The 21,936-nt window shown below is 37.5% G+C and overlaps 1 protein-coding gene across 2 annotated transcripts; it reads left to right on the top strand.

The window, feature by feature from the left end:
• Positions 1-5,270: 5,270 nt before the first annotated feature.
• On the top strand, positions 5,271-20,955 carry LACTB2 (lactamase beta 2). 2 transcript variants are annotated; one of them, XM_033071762.2, is made up of 7 exons: positions 5,271-5,469; positions 6,000-6,163; positions 7,426-7,549; positions 10,181-10,359; positions 14,287-14,435; positions 16,146-16,223; positions 18,796-20,955. In XM_033071762.2, exons 1-7 carry the CDS (start codon positions 5,348-5,350, stop codon positions 18,868-18,870), a joined length of 891 nt encoding a protein of 296 aa, XP_032927653.1. In that variant the 5' UTR covers positions 5,271-5,347; the 3' UTR covers positions 18,871-20,955. The 2 variants fall into 2 exon arrangements, with proteins under 2 accessions (XP_032927653.1, XP_032927643.1); XM_033071752.2 differs by having other exon boundaries at positions 16,146-16,227.
• The last annotated feature ends 981 nt before the right edge of the window (positions 20,956-21,936 follow it).

Here is a 21,936-nt window from a genome sequence, read left to right as displayed (position 1 = left end):
ACAACATGTCATTCTGCAGCTTGAGTATCACCTTTGTCAAGCTGTATCTGCAGTTTTTAGAACAGATTAAAAACAAAAATAAACATTAATCAAAACAAAACAAGCAAGTTCACTGTTTGACTGTTACAGGAAGCACAACAGTAACAGGTTAATCAATACCTGCATTCAAGCAGCAAGTAAGTTCTTTGGAAGACAATTTATGGCCAAATTAGGCAAGATACCAAGGTTCACATTTAATGACTAATACTCTACCAGACATTCAAGCGGCAAGGAGTAACCTCTAACCTTGCACCTGAAATGAGTAAAAAGGTCACAGGATTCCTTCCTCTTTACAGCCTCGCTATCCTTTCTGTATGTGAGCACTTCTCAAAGAGGAATATGAGAAAGGAAGTTTCACAGGCAGACTCCTCTGAACTAACAGCACGAAGAGTAGCTGTGAGCCAGGGGATTTCTACTCCTCACAGGCCTACTGTCCAAACTACTGTCATGTCAGCAGTCTGCAGACCTGTCTGGATATCTTGTGCTATTTGAAGCCATCAGGTTAGCTGAGATAAATGAAGAGCCACACATTATCAAGAATGTCAGCTTGCTCACTGTCTCACAATTATTTTGAGTAAGGATTCCAGTCCTGAAAGAGCCTTGGAACAGTTGAGAAGACACAAGGTTTATATTTTGCTCATGGCAACCTAAAAAAATTCTACCCAAGACTCACAAATCTGTAATCAGAAATGTCCATTGTCTTAATTCCAAATCCAAGCACCAACACCTGCCCACAGGTGCACATGAAATCACTGTCAAAGATCCCAGCCTTTAATGCCCTACATTTTATGCATGATAGAACTCCAAAAAGCAGCACAGTCTCAGTACCAGGTGGGGTTCAATTAAGTGGTACAGGACAGAGTGTCTTGTATCAAACAGAATTAAATTGTTTCCAATCTTATTAAACATATGAGATCCAACACGACAGGAACAGAAAGAGTAAACTGTCAGTCAAAATAAATATAAGCCCCCTCTAAAAACTAACATACTGAATCATTTTGTGATACAGAATCATTTTGTAATAAAGCAGAAACAATAAAACTGGATTTGCAAGGCTTCAGTTCTCTCTATATATTTAAAATTCTATTTTAAAATGCAGTTACCTTAATAGTGGTCGTGGATAGAGGTTTTTTCACTTCCAAAACTGTAGGTTTCCATATTCATCGGTTTCCCATCCATACCTTTACAAGACTTGCAATCCAAGGAAATTAAAGGACTTACTGACATAGCACAAAGTGAAACTCAAATCATATGGAAACCATGTGACATAGTTAATGATTTGCTATCAGTAAAGAACTGTCCTTCTTATGATTGTATTATAAAAATTGTATTCAAAAAATTTGGTATAGAAGTCCCTGCTAATAATAAATACTAAGTTTAACAGATTATAAATTTCTCTTCAATAAAATCATTTAACAATTTATTTCATCAAAGTTAAAAAAAAAATCACTTTGCCTCTGTGTTTCTGTGTCTGTGTATTAATTTTAAAATTTAGATTTTAGTTCATTAGACTTGTTGAGCAAAAGCCAATAATATTTCTGGAAACACAAGTGTATGTGTGTGTCATTATATGCATATGTTTGCTTATATATATGCATTCATTTATTTGTACACCCATGTATATATCCCAATGTTTTATGCAAAAAGAACAATCTTTTTGGCTAGAATTAAAAACTGTAGTACAATGCACTTAAAAAAAATCCTTTCTGCATAATGATGCATTAAGAGACTGCATGGGGCCAAGGACAGTTGATTAAAATTGTTTTCCTCTGGTAAAACTCAGGTGTTTGCAAGAGTCTGTTCCTGCTGAGCTGCTGGTACTCAACATGAAATTTTTATGCATATTTAAAACAGCTGCAGGGTACAAGGCAGAGGTGTGATTCAGCCTCTGTGACTGCACTGCACAGGATGATGCTCTCCCTCAGCCTGTAGCTTTTCTAGCTCTTAGGACAGGAGGTACAATCCTCAGTGTCTTCATAACGAACATGATATCAAATCCTTGTCTTTTTTTGTGTGCCCTTCTGCTTCTCCCTTACACTTTAAAAACATCCTAGACCTAAGCAGTCCTTGGAAGACCATTAAGTCAGCCAAGTCACAAACTCACTGCTATGACCTTTGTTATGATTTTAAAAAATTACAAAAGCTCTATGGCACAGAGGGAGGGGAAAGGTTTGTGTACCTAATTCTTGGAGTGTAAATCAAGCAACCCACAAGATAAATTACTGGCTGGATGATTTATTTGTTTTCTGATTAGACTTAGCATCAAAGCAAGCACAATCCTCAATTGTAACAAATTTCCTATGGTATTCAGTACATATCCTTTTATTTGCTTCCAAAAGTGGGAGGAAGGATGCTTCAAGTATTTATAGGCATTGATGAGCCTTCTCTTCTCCAGACTGGACAGAGTGCCAGCTCTTTCACCCTTTCCTTATTAGAGAAATATCCCAGGCCTTTCACTGCACCACCCCCCGCCACCAGTCATCTCCCACAAACCTGCTGATCTGACTATTTTTCATTTTCTCTACACAATGTTGCCCCTCCATGCAGGAATCTTGAAGCCCGTGGCCTTTCTCTCTGAAAAATCTGCTTCACTTCTTTTTGGTTTACGGCCTTTTTACTTATCTGTGTACCAGATAAAAAGAATAAAAATATAATGAAACAGAAAGAAAAACTCTGCAAGTAAAAAATCCTCTCAACGAGATATTCATGTGCCAATGGCTATGAAGATAAGACTCTCAAGACATTTTCTATCAATTGATTCTGACTAATTACTGCAGAATTACATGCTTGTGCTTAGTTCTATTAAGCTATTACACAGCCACAGTGGAGAGGCATTTATCCTCAACATTTACACTAAAAATGTGAAAAAAAGCCAGGTGCCAGTACTCAAAGATTTCTTGAGTGCTAAAAATTCGAATGCTGTAGGATTTTCAAAAACACCAGTCTGTGTCTTGTGCATCTCACAGCTGTTACAAAATTAATCATTGTATATCACCAACAATCTAATTTCAGGTTTATTAATTTATTATTTAGGAAACTCAGCTGGTTTGGGGGTTTTTTACTGGTAGCCTACCCGCTTCAGAACCTTTTTCCTCTCAAAAATTTAACAATGCAAAAGAGTCAGAGAACCAAAAGAACTTGAGGGCATACATTCATCTTTTCTTGTGCCACATGAGAGCATAATAGCAGGTCTTTCAGTACATGCCAATTAACCTCTGTATTATAAGAGAAACAACAGATTTTTTAAACAGATGGACTTGTGCAGGAAATGATGATCAGAGAACCTGTATTTCGTTTTCCAAAGGCACCATTGCTGCCACCTACAGATGAAACCAATTCACAGCTCTTGCCTAACATCAGAAAATGCTTTACTACAGGACAGCAAGAATAGCAACAAGTATTCTCCGGAGAACAAGTCTACAGCTACCCAAACAATTCTTAATTTCGGGAAGAATAAAAGCCTTGCGATGTCAAAAATAATGGCTCCTTGCTGAGTTATCAATGACATATAAAATTCAGACACATAATTTTGGAAACTCTCTCTAAATATTCATAATTTTCTTAAAAATAGAAAACCACTTAAATACACAACTTGCCTTGGCTTAGGTGGCAGCTTCTTCTAATGACTAAATTAAAGTTTACCTGAAGACTGAAAATGGGTTGAATGTACCAATAGCTATACAAATATGCTACAAAATAAGCATAAGAAGGTACCTCAGGATTAGGTAAATTCAGGTCTAGTCACAGTTTCTCACAAAAGGGCATACAGGCAAATGATATGGGGAGAGACTAGAATATTGTGTATGGGGTTTTCTTGATTATTTCAGCAGCATACCTGCACACATAAAAGCTTCTTTCCTTTGACCTGAAACCTCCCTTCTGTTGTCTGTAGTTCATGCTTTAATGAGCATGAAAATAAAAAATAAATGTAATGGTTTTATATCTCAAATAAGTAAAGATTTATCAGATAAATCAAGGAAATTTGCTTGAAGGCCTAAATAGGTATTATCAGCATCAGTGGTACAGTTTCTGGCTGTGGCTTTGTATTGCTATGATTACTTTATTACAGGTACCATATGATATTTTATATAAGTATAAAACAATCAGATAATATTTGAAATTCTAATGTTAGTAAATTTAACCACAATAATATTACCTTCTTTTATTTCAGGTAAAATTATGTTTATTCTTCATTTACATGTAGTTTAAGGAGAGAACAAGTCTGCCCTAATTCCTTTAACAATGTCACTTGTAAGGCAACTAATCAAGGGTTTCAGAGGAGATGCTGCAAAGCCAAACAGGCAAAATTCAGCACCTTGCAGGATCTACAATGAACGCTGCTTGCAAACACATTATTTCTATTTGGATGACAGTGACATAACTTCACAAAATCACAGAATGGCTGAGCCGGCGGAGGGGAGGGACTACTGGAGTTCATGTTTGAAGCCCCCAGCTCCAGCAGGGCCACCTAGAGCCAGTTGCCCAGGACCGTGTCCAGATGAGTTTTGAGCATCACCAAGCATGCAAACACCACAGCCTCCCTGGGCCTACTGTGCCCAGGTGATTAAAATTGTTTCCTTGGTCATCCACACAGTGAAAAAGTGTTTCCTGATGTTCAGAGTGAACATCCTGTGCTCCAGTTTGTGCCCAGTGTCTCTGGCCCCATGGGCACCATGGCAGGACCTGAGGCAATTGCCCTGTGACAGACCTGGCTCACTGCACACCCTCTCTTCAGGTTTTTACACACGCTGATGAGATTTTCCTGAACTTGTTCTTCTCCAGATGCTCCAGCCCCTTCATCACCTTAGTGGCCGGACACCCTCCACTAGCTCTCCAGTTCTATTAAAAACGCTGAATCCTAGATGATTCCTATGTGCCGTGCGGGAGCACACGCAGCTCCTACACACGCTATAACGGGCGTGTTCCCGGGATGCAGAGAAGGCGCATCCGTCACAACAAATTTCTCCGGGAAAAGCCGGCAGAGCACGGGCGTGCCTCTCACTGGGCAGCAGCCAGGCACCACCCAGCACGGAGAACTGAATTCCACCGAGAACTGAATTCCACAGAGAACTGGCTTCTTCCGCGAAACAAAACTTCATCCCACGGGCTCACCACAGCCCCTATGGCTGGGAGCCGGGTTTTTCGGCCGGCCCGCCCCGTGGAGCGGAAGGAGCCGCCTCCCGGGTGGGCGGGAGCCTCGGCTGCCCGTGCTCCGCCTCCCGGTGCCGGCCGCGGCCCCGCCCGCCCTGCGGTCCCGGGGCGTCCTGAGGGGAGCGGGGCCCGGAGCTCGGCGGCGTTCGCTGCAGACATGGTGTCGCTGCTGCCGCGCATCGAGCGGCTCTCGTCGCGGGTGGTGCGGGTGCTGGGCTGCAACCCGGGGCCCATGACCCTGCAGGGCACCAACACCTACCTGGTGGGCACCGGGCGCAGGTACCGACCCTGCTGGCGGAAGGGGCAGGGCGCGGCGGGCGAGGCTCCGCTGCCCCGGCCTGGCTTGGGGGCTTGGGGACCGTGCGCTGCCTCCAGCTCGAGAGGCCGCTACCGGCCTGTTCCCAAATCCCTTAGTCAGGGTTTAAAAGAGGAAAGAAACCTTAAGGCCTGAAATTTTAGTTGCTAGTGCCTGGAGGCGGCTTGGGCGGGAGGATGTGGAGTCTCGTCCCGGGCCGAGGCCGGGAATTCAGAGAGGGAAGTGTGCCTCAGGCCGCGCAGCTCCCCGCGGTGGCGTCTGCCACTTGTCGCCGAGCTGTAAATGTGTGGCCTACATTTTTTACTTAACCCACATTTTAAATTGTTATGCTACGGGGGTGGAGTATCAGGAAGCAAAAGGTGACGTCTGGATACAGAAACGCGCATTGCTGCTAAATTTCCATCTTGGCTTATTTTATTAATATTACTTGGCTGTAACACTTTTTATTGTCTGGTGTATGTCTCTCCCTCCCTTTCTTGTGGTCCCTGTGTAGAAGAGTCCTTATTGACACCGGGGAGCCAGCTATTCCTGAGTATATCAGCTGTTTAAAGCAGGCACTGTCAGAGTTCAACATCGCGATTCAAGAAATTTTAGTGACACACTGGCATCGTGATCATACTGGTGGAATACCTGATATCTGCAAAAACATCCCAAATGGTAGGCCGGAGATTTCAGATGTTGTTGATAATGTTAGATGCATGTCAAGAAAGACATTAACTGAATGCTTCTGTGCAAATCGACTGGATTATTCTTCTGGAATTGCTGTATACACTACATACAATTTCATGATTCTACTGCAGTGTGTAGGTTGAGAGCAAAGAATAATCTGAATGTCATAGTTGTAGTACTACATGTTTTCTTCAATACCTGTGCATACCTTCATAGTATTTTTTTCTAATGAAAACCTAGGTTGCTACCAGTATGGTATTAAGAGATGTGAGAAAAACTTGATACTGCTTCTGTTTTACTTGGACAGCAATGATAAATTTATTGTTATTTTCACTTTTGTAAAAACAAATTTCTTGAATTTTGAAAAAATGCATAACTTTGGGATTCCCTACAGGAGCCCATTAGTACTTGCTGACAAATTCATAGGCCTCAGCATGAGGGGAAAGCAGTAGGGCAATGTGCAAGTCAAGTCTGATCTAAAGATGAGTATTTCATGTTGATAAACAGTAAGAGACATTTCTGTGTTGGCATGTGAGGAGAGAAAAAGCAGTATGGGTAACATAATTCTTAACAATGTTGGACTTTGTCATGAGCTTTGTCACAAGCTTAATTTTGTAAAGTTGCCAGGTGCTTATCTGCAATGAGGCCTGGTCACTACTGAAAACAATTGGTGTCTTGGTGAGGATTTTGGGCTTGCCAGCCGTGGTTGTGAAGAGTAGCAAGGGATATAAATGCCTTTCTGGATTGCAGTCTAAAGCTGTTCCATCCAAGGTGTTTGCATTGTATGCACTGTTTGGAATGATAAAAACTGAGAGAAGTTGCAGGTCAAAAAGTCTTCATCCAATTTTAGGCAAATGTTGAGTGATGCTTCTGTGAATCATAGCAAAATGTGAGAGCAGAAATCTCTTGTAAAAATTGTAAAAACTTGGGGGAATTGGCTCATGAGTAAAGAAGAAACATTTGCAAAATACAATAATTACTGGCCTTTATTAACTTCATCTGTGATTTTTTTCCAGCTTTAAATTTGTTGCTTGTACAGAGTGCTGTATTCAGAATCAGATGGCTTTTGCTATTTAGCAGTTTTGGCTCTGGAATAAGGTTGCTCTACAAATATGAAGTTACTTTACAGAATTTGTTGTTTCTAGTTTTGTATTCATACTGTGTGATAACTAACAGTAGTTGGTCTGTGGAATTAGCTCTGTTAGTGACAAATTCAAAATACAATTTTCCTTGCTTTCCTTAAATTTTAGAATCGGAATATCGCATATGTAAGCTCCCTCGTGTACCTCACTGTGAAGAAACAATAGAAGGAGGACATAAATATTTTTATCTTAAAGATGGAGATGTGGTACAGACAGAGGGAGCCACACTCAGGTAACCATGAATTTCTGCAAGTTCGTTTTTCTTCAGAATTCTGATGTCATTTAATCTTTTCGGTACTTATGCATGTAAACTTGCTATCATGATCCAGCAGCATATGTTAATACAAAGACATTGTTTGTATGAATGAGAATTATGAGAAGTTATCCTTTGGATTTAGTCTTTGGGTTCAGCAGAGAAATTAACAACGTTTCCCTAGAAAAACACTTTCTCCAGGAAAATCAAATAGGATTTTACATGCTTTCTCATCACTCTTACCTAATTAGTTACTATTAAAATTGTAGAAGTCTGTGGTAGTCTGACTGGATTATTTAGCATGCCTTTCTTTTTACTTTATTTCCATAGAAGACTCTAAAACATTTAATTAACATTTACTTAAAATGATAAATTTTAGACCTTGAACCTATGAGGTTCTTGTAGGGTGCCAGTTTTGGAGGACTTCTTTCTGTGGCACATAGTGCCTATAATGTTAGTGTGAATGAGCGTGAAACAGAAAGCTACTGTGCCTTATAGAAGGACACACAGCAAAAAGGTCTGACCATTCTGTTTTCAGACTCCTTTCATTAACAAGGCATTATTCTTGCAAGGACAAAGTTTGCTTGTTTTCCTCAGTTTAGATGAGAACTATATCCCACTTGTAGAATATGTCACTTTATTGATTGGAAGGAAAAAAATATTTAAAAAGAAAAGGGATGTATTTTGTCCAAAAGCATTTTATTTTATTAGTGTAAAAATATAAATAAAAAGAGTATTATATTGCATACTGAAGACCTTTCACTACTCTATGTGGTCCATGTTTGGACAAAAATTAGGAGATGGAAAATAATTTATTTTATTTTGATCTGAGTCAGTCAAAGATGTTTTGAAATTGTGGAGGACCAGGCATAGGCGTGTTTTGTCTCAGACATTCTGACTTGTGACAGGGAAATCATTGGCAGGGAGAGTCCCCTGGAGGTGGGACAGCAGGCTCCTGAGCCAGCTTTTTCTGCCTTCAGATTCATGCCTTCATCAGTCCCCCACCCCAGCTCAGTGCCTGGAGGGCTCAAACAGGCTGTGTGGGCTGTTGTGGTAGTTGAGAGCTTGTTGAAGGGTGTTGTAAAAATACAGAGCTTGTAGCGAACACCTGTGAGAAGTTTGTTGTGACAATTGGAAACTTGTTGAAGTGTGTCCTAGAAGTGAAGGGCTTCTTAGCCAGCATTACTGAGACCAAATAGTGGGCTAGTTTATACCAGAAAGCATGTGAGTTCCCAGATGCATAGTCTGGTATCCTTGTTGATCCTGAAGAGAACTTTTAACAAACATCACAGCCCCTACTGGTGGGTTGTGACAGGGGTAATGCAGCCAAATTTACAGTTCATTAAAATCAGTATTCTCATTGGGGTTAATTTGGTAACCACTTTAAGGATACTCTTAGACCCACCACTGGTTCCTAAACAGTAGGTATCTGCATGTTAAATTTTAGTTAGCAACTTTTAGGTTTTCAAGGTGTGCCACAGCAATGGGGCAAGACATGCTGGCAGCACCTCTCCACACAGTGTCTGGTGTTCTCTTTCTGCTATTTTTTCATGTTAGTGGTTTGGCTGCCTGGTAGAATTTCATCAAGAACTGAAGGATACCATTTCCCAAAGGTGAGCTACAGCCCATCAGCTTGATTTTGATGTTGCCTCCACCGGGCAATGGCTCAGCTGCTTTCTGCTCAGCTCAGTATTCAGTAGGAGCTGGAAGTCATTGCATCAGATGATGCTGCACTAGTGGTCTCCCAGCCCTGCATCAACGTGGCTGGGAGCTGTTTAGCCTTGCCCTTACACCACGCTTGGCATCAGCTCTGTCAGTTCCTGATCAGTGCTTTAATACATTGGAGTTGTGTTACTTTGAGTCTACATCAGCCTCAGCATAAGGCCCCTCTGCTTTTCAGAAATCGTTGTGAAAGGACACCCCAGTGCAGCTCCTTGGCAACTCAGGTTACCATATCCTGTATACACACCCACTGTCCCTTCTGCATGTGAATACAGCACTCATCCAAGCTGCAGGTCCTTAATCCTTACCATGCAGGTGTTTAATGGCCTGCGCATAGAACAGCTGAAAGACCTTGGTTCTTAGTGTTTGACAGCTGTGCTCCATTGTGCTATGGGGCTTTCAGGGAATGTTTGGAGACTGAACTTTATCTGGGTCGGGTTCAGAAGTTTGTAGTTAATTTCTGAAAGTATAAATATCATCTTTACCCTCCTTCCAAAGTACAGTGTATATGTCAAGAACTCCAAGTGTTTCAATCTGGAAATAACATGTCAGTTTTATTTTTTAAAGCTTCAGAATAAAACACTATAGCAGAAATTCTGCATGGCTTGTCAGCTCCTTAAAGGAGCTTGTATTATGCACTTGTATTATGGTGTGTCATGTAAGTAAAAGCATGTTAGAGACGGTTGGTGTTCTCTACATGTTATAAGAAAATGGATTGAGATTAGGCAAAGTCATACCTGTTTACATCAGCTTTTCAGCCTTTTTTGGTCATTTTTTTTCCTGTTACGAGCTGAGCAAATGTATTATTTTACCATCATTTATTCTGGCTTCAAAAATGAAATATGTATACTGTATGAAAAACATACTTTTTTTTTTTTCTTTAAACAGAGTTTTATATACACCAGGACACACTGATGATCACATGGTTTTGCATCTAGAAGAAGAAAATGCTGTATTTTCTGGTGACTGTATTTTAGGGGAAGGAACAACAGTAATAGAAGACCTGTCTGATTACATGAAAACTTTGAAAAAGCTGTTAGAAATGAAACCAGATTTGATTTATCCAGGTAAGTGGTTTTGGTTTTAACTACTCTCTTTTACTGTGTAATTTTTAAATATCTCCTCTAAGAATTTGAGAACTATTATTAAAATCAAACATAATTTCTGATGTAACAATTCAATTTAATAAGCAGCAAGCTAAGCTGACTTTGTTGTGCTGGTTTGAAAACTTGCAATTTTTCAGTGATAGGTATCTTTCCTTTCTAAAATTTCTCCATTTCAGGGTGGTTCTTGTCTTTCTGTGCCTAGAGACTCCAGGGGCCAAAATCTTTCACTGTTGGAATGATGGAGCAAATTTAATTTTCTTACATTACTCTATCCCTGTGCTTGAATGTTATCCTGGAAGAAAAAATAATAGTTGTTTTTTTGTTTCTTTTCATCCCCACTATCAGTGTGAGTAACCTAGTAAGTTTTTTGAGAGAGTTGTGTGTCTTTGCAGTAGATTAGTTACAAATTCATCTTGGAAAGCTGCAGAAATGTAAAGTGGTTGTCTTAGTTAATGACTTAGGTTAAATTTGAACAAGAGCCAAGAGGCCAAAAATGTTCTAAAAATAAGTTGCCTATTCATTCAGTCTATGACTTTCCTTTAATTCTTTTCCTCTCTGTCCTCTAAACCTTGGGAATGCATTTACTTTTCATATATACCATGTCTGTTTCACAAGACTATATTTTAAGAATTCATTATGTAGCTAAAGTTTAAGCTTCTCATTTGCTTTTTCAGAGCTACATCTCAGGATTTTTTCTGACTTTTTCTGTTTCATCTTCAACTTGTCATTCTAAGCTACTGTATGTTCTCAGTTGTGCCTTGTTCCATTAGCTGTCTATGTTTAGCCTACTCTCTTGTGTTCACTCTTAAAATAGCCTTCTTTTGAAGTATGTGTCTAAGATCTAGGCATAAAAATGCTGTTTAAGAAAAACATTCTTACATACTCTATAGATGTGGAGGTTGATGTAGACAGAATAGTGACTTGGTCATATTTATTGACTGAACTACTGTTAAAACTAACAATTTTTTAGCCTCCAGAATCTCAATCAAATGTTTTTCTTTCTTTCTTAATACCTGCAGAATGCAGTTGTTCCTCTAACTGAATTTCTGCCTTCCAAAACCCCATATGTGCCAAATTCTCTTTGGTTTATCAATTTTATCTGTTGTATTTCACTGTGCTCTTAATGGTTATGTATCTAGATTGCACATTCACCAAAGCTGAACATCTGTGCTCTTTCTTTGTCTTTGCTACTGTTTTAACTGTGTTCATACTGAACTTGCAATTGGAAAGCCAGTCTGACATCGAGCATTTTCTGTGATGATAGCTGAGCATTGAGATGGTTTGGAACTAACTTTCATTTTTCATCCATCACCACAAAATGCATGTGCAGTTGTGCAGGAGGTGCTATTGCCCAATCAGAACAGTTGCTGCTGTTGGGTATAACTGCAGCAGAAGTTTGCTTTACCAGTGTGTTCTATATAAGCCAAGCACACTGTGCTGCAATACTGGGTCTTCATAATTCCTGAACTGTCTCCCTTTCCCTCACCCATGCTTTAACACTCATGTGGTAGCTTCAGAATTGCATGAAATTTTGTAACAAACTGATTGGTGGCTGCATGACAGTAGGTGAATTTTGTTAATCCTTCCCCTTCTGTGTTTCTTTTTTAATTTAATGTGGGAATGATTCGGACACAACATATGTGATACCTAATTACAGATAATATTTGATGAGAATCCTTGGGACAAGAAAAGGATATTTTAGTCAGCAGAGGGCTCCCCATGCTGTAATAATAAACAATGTTTATTGGTAATACAAAAAAAAATGGTGCTTGAATTAGGAATCTTTGTAAGCTTTCATGAGCCAATTGTTTTCTTCACTTCTGTCCTTTGTGCTGTAATTTAAAGTAATAGAATCTCACACTTCACAATGTGTTATGAGGAAATTAATATTAATCTGATATTAAAGCTGAATTCATGGAAAGACAGTCCTCTTTTGAGAGTGCTTTTCATTTACTCAGAAACTTTTTACATGTATTCAGATATTAATAAGTAAATAAATAACTGTATTGCTGTCCCTGAAAAATGATGGATGGGAAAAATCCACATCTGGATTTAGTTCCAGGCTTTCTGAGATCATTTTAATGTATGCATATGCATACACAACAGCTACAGATCAGATGATGTAATGGATATTAAGTCCCTTTTGCAAAATGTGGATTCCATTTCAGGTTCTGACACTGGTCTTGTAGTCTAAGTCAATTAAATCACTTGGAAGAGTAGGGCCAGTTTTTAAGAATGCCTTGTGATTGCATGTGCAGCCCTTAATTTTGATGACTCTAGTGAGACTTCTGTCATTAAAGAAAGCAAGAGAATGGACAGTTAACATTAGAGTCTCTGCTTTGTATATCTTACTATGTTTTTTCTAAATTTTAAGTTTTAGGTGTATAAATGGTAACAGTAAGATACTGTTATACTTGTAATTTATTTTGTAAGGAAAAATAGCTTCATATTAAATATGTCTGAAATCATTAAATATAAATGCGTATGCCAGTATAGTTTTATATTTACACATTACATATCTTGTATTTGTAATACTTATTTAAACAAGATAGCTTTCAATGTATACTTAACGTGCAGAAGTTTGAGTGTTTAAGCTGAGATATGTATAAATATTTTGACTTACAGAAGGATAGATTCCTTTGACATTTTAGTTCAAAACATAGAAACAGAGCAACTGATTTTTCATAGGCTGCCTGTCCTCAGGCAAAATAAACTTTAATTTTAAAAGCTTGAAACTAATAACCCATTTAATCAGTAAACCTAAAAATACAAGTAAAGAACATTTTTTTAAATAGTAAAGAACCTCAAAATAAACTGATTCTGATGATACCAAATAACTTCTAAAAGTGATTCTTTTTTGCAGTACTTTGTTTTCTACTAATTTTGTAAATTACTTAGAGTTTACACTTGGCAGAGCTGAAAGTTGCTGCTGCTACTTTGGTGAGTTGTACAGCCAAAGAAATAGGAAACCTTGGTATAAAAAGCATGTGATGAATAGTTGTGCAAGTCAATTCCTCTATAGGTAACACAACAAGTTTACTTTCTATGTAGCTCTCATGGCTAAACAATATTTTGTCTGTCATTTTAATGTACTGTGAGACAGTATTTGATTTTTCATAAAGGTTAGTACTTTCCCAGTAAGCCTTTTCATAATGTGATTCAAAGACCTATCAGTAAGTTGAACATTTCTAATCTGCCACTGTCAGTCCAGGAAAAAATGTGTTTTGGTTATGAACCAGCCAGACATAAAATGATCCACCTGTAACTTTCCCCGTACCTCCCATTTTTCCTGCCCTAACACATTCAGACTGTTTCACTTATTTGTCTTCTATTAATTTTTTATCATACTCACAACAGTGTTTTTAAAGGTGTAAAGTGTATGAATCAGTTTTGAAGATTTGTTTGGGAAAATTACCTGTCACAATTAAAGATGTCACCTTGGTGTTTGCCCCAATAGGACAGTAGTATCAGCCTTTGTTCAAAGCCATTATTGTTCAAAGGCCAATATCAGTTTAAATCATTAGTATCGATATCCTTTGAGGAGAGGAAGACAGGTAAACAGAAATAATACAGTAATTTGAATCTTATCTTTTGAATCTGTTCAGCAGTGAACTCCTTTCCTTTTTTCTAATGGCCTAAAGTAGTCTTTTCTTGCTTTCCTTATTCCATCTGAAGTAATCCCTTTTCCCCATTCAGACTTTTAATATCGTAATTCTTCCTTTCCATCTTAGTGCTTTGCAGATGGGGACTGTAGTACAGACATTCAAACCTTTTTGTCATGACTTTTAAATCTACTGGAGTTTACATAAGAATGTTTCAATTATTCAATAGGGTACTTAATCACAAATGTAAGTAATAATGCTCTGGTACATGTGTTTTGATTTTTAGGTCATGGCCCAGTAGTACGTGATGCAAATACTAGAATTCAAAACTACATTTCTCACCGACTTGCACGTGAACAGCAAATTCTGAATGTTTTCCAGAAGAATACTGGGAAATCATTTACATCCTCGGAACTTGTAAAGATGGTGTACAAGGTAATTGTTGATTAAAAGTTTTTAGATCAAGCTAAAGAAAATTGAAGTTAGGTTCATAAAACTTCTATCTAACAGTGTTGGTCTTTGAGTGAAAATCATGGTGGCTTTTTAAAAGGGATAAAAATATTTCTTCCTGTTCAGGGTTCACTTGTGACTGTGCCTTTAAATTGTCTTGTTTAAGCACTTAATTGGTGTGAGGCCCACATAATTGTTAGAAGCTTATTTTACTATCCAGGTCTTAGGCACGATTTCGTAAGACTAAGCAAAAATAAAATTGTAGTGCTTGGTTCAAGGTGAAAAGTATGACATGACTGTGTTAGTTGTGGATTCCCTGAAGTGTATTTGGAGTCTCCTGAAGAATGGTTGAAAAACAGAGTTCTTGATTTATCAGTGTGCAGGAGGTTACAGGTGAGCTGAAGTTCCAGAGAGGATATTGCAGCTCAGATGTTGAATAGTGTGTATGTGTCATCAGATGGTGTAACAGTACCTGGTTGCTGCTTCGTCATCCTTCATGTAATCTGCAATTTTTCCCTGTGGTGTGGGGTTGCCCAATAAGCAGAGATAAGGAGGAAAATTTTAAAGTTGCCAATGATCATGGCTTGTGAGCAGGTCTGTAGCAGCTTCACAGCTCGTTTTTCATGGTTCTGCTGAGCCCCAGTTTCCAAAAGAATGACTGCATCACAGTGAACATTTTGCAGTGCTGATTCACCAGTACCTATGGCCGTTCAGCTTCTGCAGTTCTCCTGCCTGATCAGCTAGGTTTTAAGTACAGAGCCATTCTCATGTTTATGTAAATCACAAATCACTTGTCCTGCCTATATAAGAATTTTTTCAGTACTATTAAAGATTTATATTACAAAAAAAGTATATGCTTTCAAAGTATTCTCAAGGTTCACAATTTATTTAACTATTTTTCTAGTGAATTTTCCTGCCCCACGTATTATTTGAAGAACTTTTTAATTTTCAAAAAGAAAAAAAGAGCTTTAGGATGATAGAGCTGGAGAGGGGCATCTTGAGCAGTCATCATACAATCATAGAATGGTTTGGATCGGAAGGGACTTTAAAGATCAGCAATTTCCATCCACCCTGCTATGGCAGAGACACCTTCCACAAGACCAGGTTGCACAAAGCTCCATCCACCTTGTCCTTGAACCCGTGTAGGGATGGGGAATCCACAGCTTTTCTGGGCAGCAAGTGTTACTGCTTTTTACATAATGAGCACTGAAGAATTGTAAGAGGTATTTTGTCATCCTGAAGCTCTTACATTTTTTAATTGTTTACTCATTTACAGATACTAATTGCTGTAGGATCTTTAAACCTATGCAAATGTTGCCATGGAATAGAAGTGATAGATATCTCTGGAGAAATGCACCATAAATTTGTCTTTAAAAATACTCAGCTATACTGACAAGCCAGGGCAGACCAAGCTCAGAAGAGGAGTCATCTTAGTGCTGGCCAAAGTTTTCATCATACAAATGGATAATGAAAAAACAAGCAAAGTAAACAAAAATGTGTTGTTAGACTATTCATTTAACTGGTGTAAAATTGATTTACTCATCTTAGTTTCCCATTGTTACATAACTAAACTAATGTTCCCATACAATTCAGAAGAGGAAGATCCGTGGTAATAAACCATGGGTTCCATATATTGAAAAAATAATTGATGGATATTTAAACAAATACAAAATGCATGTTTTTTGTTCCCACTAGGAAATCCCTGAAAATTTACTTACAGCGGCAGAGCATAACCTCCTAGTCCACTTGAAGAAGCTGGAAAAAGACGGAAAAGTGTGTAAGTTGTGGATGGAGGGTGGAAGGAGGATCATGTTCGTTTTGGTGTTCTATGCACTATTTCTCATGTTATTTTGGTGCATTATTTTCTGGGGCAAAAAAATTGCAATTTTTTGCAGTAGCTGTCCATCAGACAAATGAAGTAGAGTAACATACAGAATGGTCGTACAGTATTTCCAAACTTTTAGGAAATATTTTACTAAGTACTTGAGTGCTTAGAGCTCAGATTACTGCAATGCAATGCAACCTTTAAATTTTTATTTAAAACATACCATAGAATACTAATGCTAGCATTTATACCTTCCTGTATTTTCTGAAATTCATGCCTAAATATGCATGTACGCAGCATTTTATGGGTTTACATTTAAGGTTCTGCCCATACTGAATATTTTGCATATTTTTGTATGTGTGTATTATAAAGACAGTTAAAATCATACAGTGTAAATTTTTACCATTTCTGATTAGTACAGTACCTAAATACTGAGCTGCTGTATTTAATGTTTTTACATTGTGCCTTTACTCTTAGTGAACAAGGTGAAGTATTCTATTTCTGTAATGGCATGTGCACATGGAAACATTCCTCAGCCAAAGCTTCGGAAAATATTTCTTCCTGTACAATACATAACAGCACTCAGGACTCTCTATTTATAAGTAAATAATCACATGAATTTACAGCCATTGCAGATTTTCAGCATTTACCAGCCTGAATAATAACATGAAATTAGTGTATTTTTTTCAACTTAGACCTTCTGTTTATCGTACTGGTGGAATGACTACTTGGTACTAACTGAACAATTAAGACTGAATTTTTGTAATAATAATAGTGACAACCTGCTTTTCATTCAAAGAAAATAGACTAGAGGCACATAAACATAGTCATTCCTGAAGTTCAGAAAATGTTCTCTTTGGGCTCATTTTGTGCAGAATGCCATAGAAACTTTACCAGCATGGTACTTCTTGTGCCAGGTTTTAAATGTTATTTCAGTTTTTGGTTATTAATATACATTACTGACCTGTACATTTCTCCAGTTTCACGCCACTAGATTCATCAAGGGCATGAGGAGCTGTTTTCTGTTTATGCCTTCTTTTCACTCTCAAAGTAGTTCAAGCAGCAGCATTTTCTGTTGAGATCAAGTGGATAAATTATGTAATTTTCTCTTTAAAGGTAGACTTCCCTACGAGAGAGTCTGCATATTGAATGCCCAGGGAATAATTTGTTTGACTTAAGAGTTTGCTTTCTCAAAACCACCCTTTTCCTGTTTATTGAAAAAAAAAAAAAAAAAAAAAACCTCAGTTTTTCTCATCAATCACGTTTTAGTTTTGAAGAGAGAGCAGATACATGTCATGTATCTGTTAATGAAATATCAACTACTTGAAATTATTAGAAAGCTTAAGTAACTAGAGGAAATGCTAGGCAGAATAATTGTTGGGATTCTTGAGACCCTTGATTCAGATGTGTGTCTTGCTTTCTTGGAGGCAGGAGATGTGCCCTTTGAAGTTTGTTTTGTTTTTTTAACTTGAATTTGTGCTAACAGTGAAGGTGAGAAGCAATCTCATCAGAGCACTTGGGGTTGCTGAATTTTTAAATACAAGCTTAGGCCCAGACCTATGGTAAATGCTAAACATCACGTGACCTTTGCCCATTTTTCAGTTCGAATTAAGGGCATTTGTTAAGAAGGCTGATTCTGTTGATTCTGAGCATGTAGCATACAAATGCTTGTGTACTCTTGGTACTTGTTCATATGATTTTAATGTCCTTTGATGCCTTTTCGACATACTCCGAGACCTTGCAGCATCTCAAGTTTTGTTCTCGTTATGGAAGACTTGAGCTGTAGACATAACACTGCTCAATTTTCTCAAAACGTTTTTCCAAAGGAACATCTTGTCAGTATCAATAATGAATGTGACAGGCATGTTACAACCTTACAAGTGAGTAACTCACTGCAAATGATGGCCATATGCTGCCTGCTGCAGTCATTAATTAACCACTTCATACTAGGGATTGCAGATTTTGTTGGTACATAACTTTTATAACTGCACTTGGGAGCAACACTGCCTCTTACAGATGTGCTCTTCTTACTTAAAACAGAAATAATGCAGGAGTGTGGCACAATGCACACGTGTAAGCTTTATCCCATGTTTGGATATAAATAATTTGGTCATTGCTTCACATCTTACCTGATGAAGAGATAAAAATAATTTGGCTGTTCTTAATTTAAATTTAGCAGCACAGACTTTTTTCCCATCTAAAGGTTATAAATTTCAGAAAATGCAACAAGCACCCTGCTACCTCATTTCTTAGTATCTAGAAAGTTTAATATGCCAAAATTTAAGTAACTAGAGGATTATTAAAACCTTTTCATTAATCACTCTTTATACTGCTAGATTATATTGTGAAACAATTAATGTTTATCACCTTCAATTAAAACAACGTTGGCATGAAGGAAAGTGTTTAATTAGTTTTAATAAAATATGTCGTGTAGACATGGTTAAGTTTGGGATAATCTAATGTTTATACATGAAATCTAAGTATTTGTTTGTGACTAATTTGGTTTCTTTTTCTTAACAGTACGTGATGAGACTCCCAGCTTCAGGTGGAAAAACAATTTATGAGTTAGGCACGATTGCTCAGGAATGTATTTAATCTGCATGGTCGGTGTATGAAAAATCATAACAATGAGCTGGGACTATATGTAAAATAAAAACCAATTTTTGCTTACTTTTTAAAAAGCAATGTTACAGTAAGTTAACTAATGTTTTTCACATTCTACTTCATTGAAATTTTAAAAATACCCTGGTGGGTACTGAGTTACTAAAATGGAACGAGTGTGAAGAATTGAATCTTGCCTTTGCTATAAAATGTGAGTTTTAACATTGGTGGCAAAAGACAAATAGCAAGGTCTTATAAACTTTATATAATATTATCTTAAAGCAATATTATAAACTTACTAAATCACATATTTAAAAGAAATCTAGTAAAAAATCCAGAAAATTTTGTTACTCTGAACCTGGTTTCACCTGCTTGTGCTTCTCAAAAAGTGATTTTTCTAATAAGTTGTCTGTACATTCTAAAAAACCAAGTTATTTTTGCTAACAGGTGTAAATATTGGGGTTTATGTTCTTTTTCTAATTCAGCTGACTGTGCTCATCTTCACTGGTTGCTCAGTGCAATAGGTTTTAAGAAATGCTGAAAGTGATTTCAGGCTTTTGGGTTTTTTTTTTGTGGAAACACCGTTTCCATGGAAATCATTCAAAAGATTCATTAATTTTAACTAATGAGTGTCAAAAAACGCACAGAGTTGGAGCAGACTCTTAAATTCTTTATAAGATTCTGCAAGAATGTGATTAAATGTATAAATTAAGATATGCATTACACGCCGTATGAAGTTAACCTTGCCTGTGACATCATGACTACCAATCAAGTTCTGCTGTTAATCCATTTGAAGTAAAAGTATTGTAACTAAAAGGTTGTATTTGGTTGTAAGATACTGTACAGTGTATTAAAATATGTTTGGAGAGTAAATTAAAGTGCAAGTTAGTTTCTCTGTGAACCTTACACTTGCAGAATAGTACATAAATATTTGCATTATTTTGTGTATTCGAAGTGTGTGACATTTGATGATACATACATTTTTATAATATTACTCAGCCTTAAAGAACAAAAGCAGATCTGAGATGTTTGAAAATATCAAGGACAAATATATGTCCTTGAAAGCCTTTCACCATTCAATCCTGTACCCTCATTTGTGAAAATTATATGTTTAGGTACTTAGGGTGTGTCTTAATAATTGACATTATTTTATGAACCTGATGGCATTTGTTCTGATCAGCTGAGACAAATCCAAAACAAAAATACTCACAGGAGTAGCAACCCAAAACTGAAATCATATTCTGAAGTAGCAGGCAGACCTCTGAAGAAGGGAAATAATTACTTTCTGCTAAAATGATGCTTGCGAACTTCATTGATCTGAAATTTGGCCACAACATGACATGTTTACTTTTAACTTTTTCTGCAGTGGCATCTTGGGGTCTTTCTCAGGTCTCCTAGGTTTCCTTTCTATTATATTTTCTATTTACTTATGCTTTTCCAGACACATTTTATCCCTTCCTCCCACAAACTTTTTTTTTTCCTTCAGTTCCTTTTGGAATAATTACTCAGTTTTCGAATGGACTTCCTTCCATTAATAATTAGTTTTCCTGGAGCTATTCCATGAATTTATAGTTACCTTTTCCATTGTTAGGCATAAGAATGTAATTATCACTGCTTTTTTGAAAAAGTAGATCATTCACATGCTCTGAATGGTGTCATTATGCTTCAAGAAAAGAGAAATATCAGTGAAACTAGTTTTCTGTCATGAGGTCTGAGAACCTAAGAGAGCAGGAAACTGGTATGAAGAGGTGATGTCTCATTACCTTTCTGAGCTAAAGAAAAAATCTAATGTCATTTAATAATTTTCTGTTTTACTATAAATTTTGAAATACATGGAAATGGCTTTAGAATGCACTTAAAGAATTGTTGGAACTTGCAGGCAGTGAAGAAAGCAAGAGGATACAAACTCCACGTTCTGTGCTGTACTGCAGCAAATACCTGACATAAAAAATAAAAATAACCAAGGAAAAGGGCTGTTTAACCAGACAATTCATTAATGCATTAATGATCATATATGGTGTCTTTGGAATTGCACTGTTACTAAGATGTATATATAATAAAGGATACTTTGCTATGGCATCTTGAAAGTCTCAAGGCTCCTTGTTGATTATGTGAAATACAATATTTATTTTGAAAAGGTGACAATGTAAGATATGCTGTGTTTGTATAAAAAGGGAGATTAGCCCATTCATATCCCTCATGTGAACATGTTCATCTCTGCAGAATACGTTAAAAGTTACAAATAAAAAGAGGAGAGGGAGCTATTTCTGTCTTAACAGGTTAGAAGGGCTAAGACTGGTTGCTGGGATTACTTTCTAAGCTGCTGGGGACAGAGGGAAGCACAAACCATGTTTCCAGCCTTCCTGCCATCTAATTTCAGGATCCTGTCCTGAGAGGCAACATCATTTATTACATTTGAGACCTAGACGTTTGATGGTAGGTGTCATCTTTTTGAAGTTTTCCATTCTGTTCCTTGCTAATTTGCTTATTTGTATTTGTTTTAAAATATTGTTCTTGGTTCTGTCTCTAAGCATGTTTGATAACACATAAATGCAGGAAAGGTTCCCAAATGGAAAGCTGTTTGTGTCTTGTTACTGCAGGTGTCATAATATGAAACACTGTATTTGGTTTTGGGACACACGTGCACATGATGGTGATAAGAAACTCCCTCTGACTCAGATTTTAGGGAACTCTCTTCCTAAATAATGTGATCATTTTGAAACCTGGTGTTGGAAAATATGGATGTCTGGAAAGAAGCCTGGCAAACCCATGGCAAGCAGCTGACTGAGGATTGAGCATCCCACTTTGCCTAAAGTGCCCATACAAAACTTCACGTGGCAGTAGAGGAAGCTCCTGATAAAAGGAAGGTGTGGAAAGCCTGGGCAGTTGCCAATTAAAGCTTGAGGAAAGCGTGTCTTGTCCCAGTTAAGTCCTGTTTGTTATGTTCCGTGGAGATGAGATGACCTGATTTCTTCTAAGTCTGAAGTGCGAAACAGATGCAAACTTACATTGCAAAAAGGTGTCCAGTTTTTATTCCAACCCAGTGTATTTCACAGGTAC

The sequence above is a fragment of the Catharus ustulatus genome, chromosome 1 (genome assembly GCF_009819885.2).
Source record: "Catharus ustulatus isolate bCatUst1 chromosome 1, bCatUst1.pri.v2, whole genome shotgun sequence".
Classification (NCBI taxonomy): Eukaryota; Metazoa; Chordata; class Aves; order Passeriformes; family Turdidae; genus Catharus; species Catharus ustulatus.
The sequence above is the reverse complement of the archived record's forward strand: the minus strand, read 5'-3'. Positions and strand labels throughout refer to the sequence as shown.

Coding starts and splice junctions, on each gene's coding strand:
- LACTB2 (XM_033071762.2), top strand. CDS start 5,348: ATGGTGTCGCTGCTGCCGCGCATCGAGCGGCTCTCGTCGCGGGTGGTG. Junction 6,164..7,425: donor CTGCAAAAACATCCCAAATG/GTAGGCCGGAGA, acceptor CTTAAATTTTAG/AATCGGAATATCGCATATGT. Junction 16,224..18,795: donor AGCTGGAAAAAGACGGAAAA/GTGTGTAAGTTG, acceptor TTTTCTTAACAG/TACGTGATGAGACTCCCAGC.